Here is a 10,871-nt window from a genome sequence, read left to right on the forward strand (position 1 = left end):
ATCATAATTACAATACTGGTTTCAACTCAAGAAACATACTGTTGATCTGCCCTCTCCATCAGCTCTTGCTACTAGTACTTTGTTGTTGTTTAGTCGTTTAGTCGTGTCCGACTCTTCGTGACCCCATGGACCAGAGCACGCCAGGCACTCCTGTCTTCCACTGCCTCCTGCAGTTTGGTCAGACTCATGTTTGTAGCTTCGAGAACACTGTCCAACCATCTCGTCCTCTGTCGTCCCCTTCTCCTTGTGCCCTCCATCTTTCCCAGCATCAGGGTCTTTTCCAAGGAGTCTTCTCTTCTCATGAGGTGGCCAAAGTATTGGAGCTTCAGCTTCACGATCTGTCCTTCCAGTGAGCACTCACGGCTGATTTCCTTAAGAATGGATACATTTGATCTTCTTGCAGTCCATGGGACTCTCAAGAGTCTCCTCCAGCACCATAATTCAAAAGCATCAATTCTTCGGCGATCAGCCTGGACTTATAGATTAGGTAAAATCAACCAACTGCACTTTTGCATGATTAAAACCAAAGCAGGTTGCCATTGTGGCAGCCTGCACAATCAAGTGGACATGGGATAGTTCACCATCAACAAAGAAAACGGGATTCACAAAGCATGGAAAAAAATGAGTAGGGAAATACAGGTTTTGCAAAATATCAGTGATCAGAAGAATTCAGATATAGAGCACATAGAACTCCCACATAAGAAAGGCCTTCCATGATGGTTTTAGGCTTCATTTTTCCATTGAACTTGCAGAGCTCCGCAGCTAACAGAATCAAAGGGGAAATACTGTCATACCTGGGCTCCATATGTGCACCATAGGATTTTGGATCAGAACCCTTTTCAACAAGTATGTAAACTGGTATTCTAAATTTGCTAAAAATCATTTTGTGGAAAAATCAACTTTTAACAAGTTTCTCATTTAGACAAAGAATGTAGTGCAATGGTCATTACTATTTTTGTAACTGTGAGATGATGCCCGAAGTCCCAGCTCTGCCTCACAGGGTGGTCCTAGGTGTGTTTTCTTAGCCCCTTTCTCATGTGTAAATAAGAAATATTAAATGTTACCGTCTACACAATTGTTGCAATCAGAAGTAAGGAAAAAAACCTAAGTTGAACATTAAAGACTCTACAGTAATGCCTAGTGACAGAATCTCACCTTTGATAAGATGTGCTTTGGACTGATACTATAGCCTTTAAGGCTTTCATGTAGCTTCTGCAGGCATTGTACAACTTTTCGTTGTTGCTCATCGTTCCTCAGCTCCTCGGCTTTGATCAGAAACTCATAATGTTCTAAAGGTCCATTGCAAATTAACAAGGCTTTGGAATTAGCATCTGCTCGAGTGCCACTGGCAGCTTTCTCAGCTGCCTGAACTGTGTAAGCTGTAAAAAAGAAAAGTGGGGGAGGTAAATAATGAATTATTTTATTGTCAATGGAAAAGCTTGAAGATTCAGAGACATTCTTATCTGTTCAAATATACACATAGCCATATCAGACTCTTATTTATTTACTGTGCCTTTTAGTCTAGGATGTGCCTATTAGGCTCCTCATGCTGCAGTCCTACACACACTTTCTTTGGAGTATGTCTTATACAGACGCTTCAGGTTACAGCCTCTGCTAACCCAGAAATAGTACCTCGGGTTAAGAACTTTGCTTCAGGATGAGAACAGAAATCACATGGCCCCATTAGCTAAAGTGGTACCTCAGATTAAGAACAGCTTCAGGTTAAGAATGGACCTCCAAAATGAAATAAATTCTTAACCCGAGGTACCACTTTATATATGTAGAATGTGTAGGATGTGATAGGATGTTTTGTTATCTGGTGTTGGGACGGAAGTAGGATAATGAGATGCATTTACACAGCCTGCTGAAATTTCCTCTTCACCACAAATATAAAAAAGTGTAGGAGCCCTGTCCTTGTTGGAACTGGCCAGCATAGACAAAAGTCAAATCTGTAATTATCCATTCTTCTTGCTCCGCCTTTTGTTTCATTGCTCAAGTCTGAAATTTTTATTAGTTCACATATAGTATTCTATGACAATTAGCCTAGGACCAATTAGCCTAGTGCTAAAAGGAGATGAAGTCCAAAACAGTTGGAAAACAGGAGATTGAGGAAGGCCAACATAAGCTTTAATGGACTTCAGTGCATTTCACTGGATGCATAAAATGTTTTAAGTTTACATTACACAGTAAATTCACTATGCTTGAATAAAACACATTCTGGACTGAAAGCTTGTGTGCAGCATCTAGTAGATTTTAGGCACATCATTTATGGAAATGTTTCTAAACCACCATAAGATAAAATATCAGGGCAGTGAACAAGAAAACATAAAACACCATTAAAAAGAATTAAAATGACTGGTTCATCCATTTAAACAGCTGCAAAGGCTTGGCAGCATAAAAATATAGTATAATAATAATCAGAGTTTTTTTGTGACAGTACTCACTAGTACAAAGTACCAGCACGTCATTTTTTAAAAACAAAAAAACCCACTAATAGTAATGATAAAACAGTGTGTACAATGTCGCAGGGGAGCACAGACATTTTGAATTCTTCTAACTTAAGAAAAAGGCAACAGAAAATCCCTTCATGGTGGACAAATATTCTGAAACATCACAGTCAAAAACACTTCTTATCTGAGTATCCTTAAATGCCACTATTCCAAAAGGCCCCATATTTAAGGTAGTGTGGTTTGTGTAAAGTTGGAGGTAAAGGGAAGCCCGCAGAAGATCTCCAATACATTTGCTCCTGAGGAAGTCGAGGGAGGAGAAGGAGCGCTCCTAGTTACCGAAGGGGCTCCTGGCCAGAGGCGCCTGGGGCTTTGGCCCAGTCACGACCCGGCGGTGAAGCAGAGGAGCAGCCGCCGTTTGACAGGCGTAACTCTGGGCAGTGGGCGCTCAGCCCTCCGCGGCGAGGACCGCGCCGTCCCAGATCTAAGCGGCACTAACCTTTCCGCGGGGCGCCGGCTTCAGCCCACCCGGTTAGCAAGAGAGCAGCGTGTCGAGCGGCAGCCCTTAGAAAGCAGCGCCCAGTAACCAAGGGCGACACGGGCGCCGCCATCTTGCCGAGGCCCCCCGCCTACCCGTTTCCTTATGAAAGAAAACTTTATTGAGAAGAAACGGACGCAGACAGCCACGAGTCAGGCCGGTTCCAGTCACCTTCACCTTGAGGCGGCGTTCCCGACACAGACTACACGCTCCAGAATGCAACGCGCCGCTCCCCTCGCGCCGATGGAAAGCGGCCGGATACAACGGCATGCCGGGAAATGTTGTTTTTAATGCCCTCAGATGCCGACCCAGAACTGGGAGATCGCTGGGGTGAATAAACGTGCACCACCGGGACTGCAGGCTGAGGAGACAACGTGTATTATTTAGCTACACGTCGTGCATGCCCTTATGATCCCGTGTAAAAGACTGTACCTTGCACTAGTCTCGCTGCAATAGCTTAATAATTGACACCAGGCAACTCAAAACCCCTTTAGATGGGAAGTTACTCAAGATGACGTGCTTCCCGATCCTGTGCGTTTACTCTTTCATCACATAAGCAAAACAAGTTCATCTTTTATGCTGAGGCAGGAAAAGAAGTTATGCTGCAGGAAAAACAAAGAGGAGGCTGACCATAAAGTAGGCCTTGCCCTATATAGCGAACAGTTTCCCTATCTTACACCAATTGACATAAAGTTGTCTAACATATAAACAGCATTAATACCTCTTTTTTAAAAAAAGTAATTCTTACATCACTACCTGCCATATTATTGGACTTAATGCCAATAAATGCATTGGAATGACAACACTACTATCGTTCTTTCCTTATTTGATTTGGATGTACCCCTCACACCTGTACAAGAGCTAACCAGTGCCTTAGATCTCAGCAAATGCTTGCTGTGTCGCACATCCACACCATACATTTAAGGCACTCTTATACCACTTCCCATGGCTTCTCCCCTCCTGGCAAAGAATCCTGGAGACTTTGGTTTTTTAAAGGTGCTACAACTTGTTAGCAGACCTCTTACAGAGCTACAATTTTCAGCACTGAAATATACTCAGAGTCGCAAAGTGATTTCATGCTCTTTATTCAGCTCATAGTGGTGAGGAGGAATGAATGAATGTCCCCTCAAAGTATCTGCATTATATACATTATTTACACAATGGGCTGCACATGATTGGCTAATTCTGGAATTCTACTATAAGCCAATCAGGTTGTGGATTCACTTATATCTGGAGCATGATTGGGTGGTTCCTGCCAACCAATCATACTGCTGCATTGTTCTAGAACCAATCAGACTGCTGCATTCTGAATCCTATTGTTCTAGGACCAATCAGACTGCTGCATTTTGGATCCTATTGTTCTAGGACCAATCAGACTGCTGCAGTTTGGATCCTATTCAACTCAGTACATAACAAGCACTCTTAACAAACTACAGTTCCCAGAATTCTTTGTGGAAAATTTTTTGTATGTGGTTAGGGTGTGGATGTGAACTTAGAAATATAGTTGTAACTACACCAACAAAAGGAACTGATGAACAGTTGAGGAAAGAGATGCTCAGTCATAACATTGCTACTTACATTGATCAACCTGTGAAACACTTAATCGGTTCAGCTCCCCTCCCCCTTCTTTTGATGCAGTGTGGGAAGAGCTTGCAGTTGAGAATGTACTAACACAGATCCATCAGTTAGAGCTAGATTAGCAGCTCTATCCTCTACAACTGCCCTGCTGTTCCATGAATCTTCCCATTCTGGAGACATGGCACTGTTGACCACCATTCCAGTACATAATAGGATGCTTGCATACTCACTAGTGTGCATTATGCCATGGTGGAATGTTGAGCCACTGTGTCAGGAACAGGAGTCGGGAGCTGGTAGGCAATGAATTACATGGCAAACTCTTTACTCAAGAAAACACAGTTGACTCAGAGGGCCAGGCCTAGTGATCACAGCAACTCGTCCAGGTAGATCTTGCCCCTTTGAAGCAGTTGTGGGGCCTGAAGGTCCCCACCCTACCACACTTCCTTAAGTCTCCTCTTTCCCCAGGGTCCTTCCAAAGCAATCTGAGACTCTCTGCTCTGCCCTCTTCATACCTCTTTTGGTTCTGGGAGATCAGGAGGGAAGGGAGCTAATTGCAGCAGGAATGAGAGACACCCTGGCTTCCTCACCAGCCTGACTCATCTCTGTCATTTGGCCTCTCCTCCTCTTCTGCCTCTAATTTTGGACTGTTCTCTGCCACAGAGTCTTCCTGCTCCCTAAACCCTGTTACCTCTTCAGCTTCCAACACCTCTTGCTCCTGTTCTTCTTCCTCTTTCCCCCCTGACCACTCATTGTCATCCCAACGCCAGTCCCCTGGCTTTGAACCATCTTCCCTTGGGGTTCCCCTGCTGGTGCCTCCAGCTACTCCTCTGCATCCAGTCAGTCCATGACAGACACTCACTCAGTTAAGAGAAAACTACAAAGAAGTTTGTGGCATTATAAAAAAATAACAGATTGACTGTAGCATGGGGTAGTATCCAACTCATCAGATGTAAGAAGCCAACCAAGTGCCTATGGGAAGCCTGAAAGAAGGATCTGAGTACATCAGCACACTTGGATGGCTTTAAAAGAGGATTATACAAACACATGGAGGTACAGGCTATTGGTGGCTACTGGCCATGATGGCTGTGTTCCACCTCCACTTTCAGAGACAGAATGTGTGCTGATGCACCCTTGTGATTCCCAGCAACTTGCCATCATGGCTAGTAGCCACCCATAGTGTTTACCTCCATGCATTTGTATAATCTTAATGTAAAGTCATCCAAGTGTGCTGATGTACTCAGATCCTTCTTTCAGGCTTCCCATAGGCACTTGGTTGGCTTCTTACATCTGATGAATTGGATACTAATACCAACTAATACCAAGTTGGTGGCCATCACTGCCTCTTGTGGGAGCAAATTCCATAGCTTAATGATGCGCTGTGCAAAGAAGTACTTTATTTTGTCAGACTGAACACATTAAAAAATAAATATCTTCTTTTAAAGCAGCAGGATTGTGCCCTGTCAGACACACAAAGTGTTAAAAATGTTGTGCTTTGTATTTGTAATTTAATAATGATACCAAATCACTTCTTTATGAATTTTTAGAATCAATTTTCCTTTTCGCTGTCCTTTTAGGAGCTTTTATGGGTTCAGCTCGCTCTATATTGTTAAATGCATCAGCACCTGGGCTCATTTAACAAAGAATTCCAATGCACATCGCTATGAATTGAACAGCAGACATCTCAAAAAGGCACTGCAATTGTTAGAAGCAATATTTTTAGAAACTCGAACAAGGAAATAAACAACTTCAGTAAAAGTGATTTAAATAACAAATAACATCTCTTATAAACAGCTTAGCTCCTTGAGAACAATGAATAAACAAGGAGACAAGAGTCTTTCTCTCCTCCCCCCCTTTGCATTATTAACTCTCATCACGATATGAATGGGTGAAATGTCAGGAATAATTGGAGAAAATCACAGCGTACTCTTTGGCAAAAACATCTGATTTATTTAAATTGTCACTACTCATTCTTAATAAATCCTCTCTTTAACCTTTTGATCTGCAATCCAGCAGGCTAAAAACTGTACATTTGTGTGCGACGAACATCTTCCGTCTTCTCACACAGTATCAACAAAACTGCATATTGTACGTTGAACGAAGAGCAAGCCCTGCATCCTGTATGTTCTTCCTCAGGGGTTGAAACGACCCTGGGGCATGGCTCCAATCACAGAATCTGGGAATTCACACGAAACAAGTTTGTGCTAAATATAGCTCTGAAGATTCTTTCAGTAAAGAGCATGTTGAATATATGAGTGCCGTCTTGTCTGCATTTCCTTTAATTTACAGTCTCGGTAGTGCAGGTACCTCTTTTCAGTTGCAAACAACAGGGTTTTAATTGTGCATCTGTGAGACTGATATAAACATGCCCAATCCAGGTGTTTGATCCTAGCACCATGCAAAAAAGAAAAAGAAATAAAGGGAAATATTGTTAAGGGAACAATCAGATTTCAAACACGGGTCAAATTTGTTCTTGATGGCATGGTATGAAGTGTACAACTGGGCCAGTGAATAGCTGGAGGACATATATGTTTAAGTATTGCTACTTATTGTCCTCTGTGTTTCTGAACATGAGAACCAAGAGCTATGGGCCATGTGATCCTGTCAAACAAACTAGTCCTCTATTTCCAAGTATTTCCTAGCCTGTTACTAGATGCTGAATAAAAGGCTGTTTGCTGAATGTCCAATAAAGGCCTATCAGTCTAGCCTTTACCTGAAAATATAACTGCAACCATCCCTAGCTATCTACAGAGTGGAGGGTAGAAGATATCTGGTTGACTTTATATATTATTGGCTGCCTCCGGACTGTCACTGTTTTGCTGGTGGAATACAGTTGCATACCAGTAATTAGGTTGTGCAATTAAAGTGGATTTGGCATTCTTACACAACAAATCCACTCTTCCTCCCCCCACCCCAGAGGCAGAGCATCTGCCTTGCACAAAGGAAGTCCCAGGTTCGATCCTCTTAGCACGTTTCTTCCTTGCGTCCTGAGTTCGAGTGTCTTCAAAGCCCATGACACCTTTGGTAAAGGGTGTTCTCCAACTGGAGCGCTCGCAGGCCAGTGTTTCCCAGTTGTCAGTGTTTATACTACATTTTAAAAGATTTGCCTTAAGACAGTCTTTAAACCTCTTTTGTTGACCACCAGCATTTCGCTTTCCATTTGTAAGTTCGGAATAGAGGAGTTGCTTTGGAAGACGATCATCAGGCATCTGCACAACATGACCAGTCCAACGAAGTTGATGTTGAAGAATCATTGCTTCAACACTGGTAATCTTTGGTTCTTCCAGTACACTGATATTAGTTCGCCTGTCTTCCCAAGTGATGTGTAAAATTTTTCGGAGACACCGTTGATGGAATCTTTCGAGGAGTTTGAGATAGTGTTTATAAGTGGTCCATGTTTCACAGGCATATAGTAAGGTTGGTAGTATAATAGCTTTGTAAACAAGCATTTTGGTTTCCCTGCGAATGTCCTCAAACACTCTGCACTTCAATCGGGAGAAAGCTGCACTCGCAGAGCTCAGGCGATGCTAGATTTTGGCATCAGTGTTGGCCCTTGTGGAAAGAAACTGCCTAGGTAGGAGAAGTGATCAACATTTTTCAATGTTACACCATTGAGTTGGATTTGTGGCACTGCACAATTTGTTTTTATAGGCTCCCTATGTCAGTCGTGCTCCTCCCAGTGGGCCACATAAATTAATGTTGCACCACAGACTAAAAAAAAAAAAGAACCATCCTGCCAAATGCTTCTTCTGCAATGAAGTTTTTCACTGCCTTGATATTTGAGCTTCAGGGTATAGCTGGTTAGTCCTATAATCCACAATGAACAAACAAGGAAGATATATAACAGACAGGAAAAAATAAGCATGCCCATGTAATAAACATTAGTCCATAGAAATATTCACCTTAAGCAAAGCAAAGTATTTGCTAGGTTTCCATATTAACCTATAATACCTCTAATCAAAGAGACAGGTAAAAATATACATCTCCTTACAAGATGTGCCAGTCCATACAAGTAAGGCATACATTCTCATACAAGTAAAAGACACAGCAGTCCATTCAGTTGTTGCCCTGCTTTGCCCATAGGAGCCAACTTCTAAGGGCCAAAGTCCCTTCAGCCCCTCCTAAAATATTTGAGGGGACCAGGCCCCTCCAAAGTTGATAGGCACTGTCATTCAAAGGGCATGCATGCACCACATCATGTGATTGCCTGCTCTCCCTATTTTATTCAAGTTGACACACTTGCGGTGGCCGAAAGGAGTTTCTCAGGCACATAGAGGCCTGGAGAGCTGCATCCGGACCTGGATCTGAGGTTCCTTATCACTAGTATCAAGATTTTTTTTTTTTTATAATGGAGTATCATTGAAGCCATTGTTTTTGTATGAACCTATCTTGTTTTTCCTTACTTCTATTTAGCAATTTCAAGCATAATGTTGTATTCAAAGTGTGTACTTGAGAACTTAGGGTTCAGGAAAGTGTCTTTTTAGTTTCCTAAGTAAGTATTGCATAATTGAGTGACGTGTTTCTGAATCAGTGTTTCTCAAAATTCTGATGAAAGATTTTCAAGTAAATGTTCCTTCCTCAAAAGCTGCAATGTGTTTAAACTCTTCGAGAGGAGTGTGACTGAGCTGTTTTCTCGTAAAGCCGTGATCAAGGGCCGTTTTGCACAACAAGTTTTAATACAGCACAATCAGCATAACTTTTTCCAGTGATTTTGGCGGAATGAATTGATCTTACAAATATGCCATGGGTGATATCCAATGTTGTTCAAGAAAACATACCCTTCCTCTTTTCTCTCTGAGGCTCCTCATGCCCCCAGATCTGCTCTGGATGGTTCCCCAACCCTTAGGAGCTTTGGGGCGCATGGTGAGCTACAAGAGGAGGGGGAGTAGAGTAAAGGGGAATCTTGTCACACAAGCAGAAGTTCATTCCACTGGCAGATGGGCATTGGATTTCATCCTGTGTTTATAACTCAAAATACTATCTCTTACTATAAAAAGCTCTAACCATAGGAGTGGTGATGTGCAGCATGGTTACATGCTGGCTGAACCATTCACAAGATGTGACAGATGAATGGCCTAATTCTCTGTAGGTTTACTCAAATGTAGTCCCACTGAGTTCCAAGGAAGAGTGCACAGTACTCCAGCAGTCCCAGAGCTTATTCACACAACTGTATGGATCTGCTGGTTTCTTGTTCAGAGCCAGCCCATACATAGCTGCTCTTTCAGATATTTTTTCTCATTGCTCTAAGGTTCCTGATAAGGTACTGATAAGATGACAGTCAGAGGACTGTGTGGCTGCATATGGTTGACATTTACCTACACATTAGCTTTGTAATACAGAATGATATCTCATATTGGCAACCGTCATATCTTCTGGTATTAAACATTGTACTCATTTATTAATAATATTAATTGATTAAATTAATAATTGAACGGTTGTTAATAATCGTTGTGACTTATGGGTGTTAATTAGGTAATGTAAGCAGCACTGAGATAAGGTTAAATGCTAAAAGATATGGCTGTCACTATTATGAGTTTATTCTTTGTTACTCATTTAACAGGAATGCTTTTAACGGAAAGTGCTGGTCATGGGTATTTTGCTGCCTGAAGCCAAGGACAAATTAGCACCTTCCCAGCTAATACAGAAGGCAACCAGACTGATAGTTTAATATTGGTAACAGGAGTGCACACTACTCCAAAACTGAGGGTACCAGGCCAGAATACCAGGGGGTACCAGGGGGTGCAGAATAGGCCGCATGACACATCCAACTCTGTACCTACTCCTTTGCCTTGTCGCCAGCATCGGTCGTCTGAGGTCTCTGCCTCACTTTGCCTCATGACAGGGCTGACCCCCATCACAAAGCATGTGCTGGGAAACTGTCCTGCTCTTTTCAGAGACAGATCTAGCACCAAGCATGTACTTTCTTATCTCTGTCGTGTCTGGAAGGGCTGGTGCTGGAAGCGGAATGCAGGCTTCCTGTCCTGCAGAGTGAAAGACATCTAAACCATCCACACACACCCCCCCCGGAATCAATGGGCGTGCCTCACTCTGCAGACAATCGCCGCTTTTACTCTCTGCAGCATTTTCAAACACAACCAGGCAGGCTACTCTTAAAAGCACAGCTACACCGGTTGGTTGAAGAGTCAGCAATCTCACGCAAACCTTTCCGCTTCCCCTCGCCCCACGAACGACGCTCAGATATGTACACATAGAGACACGGCTCGTTTATTGCCATTTTTCAAAGCGCACTAGGGAAAACACGCTGAGGATTCTTACGCTTCGGAGCCTGCGCCCCTTTATTTCCCCAGCTG

At 42.8% G+C, this 10,871-nt stretch overlaps 1 protein-coding gene and 1 long non-coding RNA gene across 2 annotated transcripts in view; both read right to left on the reverse strand.

The window, feature by feature from the left end:
• Positions 1-3,709, reverse strand: part of AFG1L (AFG1 like ATPase) — a 59,466-nt gene extending 55,757 nt beyond the window's left edge. Inside the window, exons 1-2 of the mRNA XM_083433560.1 lie at positions 2,947-3,709; positions 1,156-1,379 (exon numbers count right to left, since the gene is read on the reverse strand). Of these exons, the coding sequence (XP_083289686.1) occupies positions 1,156-1,379; positions 2,947-3,058 (336 nt within the window). The 5' untranslated portion in view covers positions 3,059-3,709. The remainder of the gene's footprint in view (positions 1-1,155; positions 1,380-2,946) is intronic.
• A 2,778-nt stretch (positions 3,710-6,487) lies between these two features.
• On the reverse strand, positions 6,488-10,510 carry LOC310674426. The gene is made up of 2 exons (XR_014509587.1): positions 10,341-10,510; positions 6,488-6,948 (listed from the first exon to the last, which is right to left on the reverse strand). It is a non-coding gene; the product is annotated as an uncharacterized lncRNA (long non-coding RNA).
• Between the last annotated feature and the right edge of the window lie 361 nt (positions 10,511-10,871).

The sequence above is a fragment of the Podarcis tiliguerta genome (genome assembly GCF_965153285.1).
Source record: "Podarcis tiliguerta genome assembly, chromosome: 3".
In the NCBI taxonomy this organism is placed as follows: Eukaryota; Metazoa; Chordata; class Lepidosauria; order Squamata; family Lacertidae; genus Podarcis; species Podarcis tiliguerta.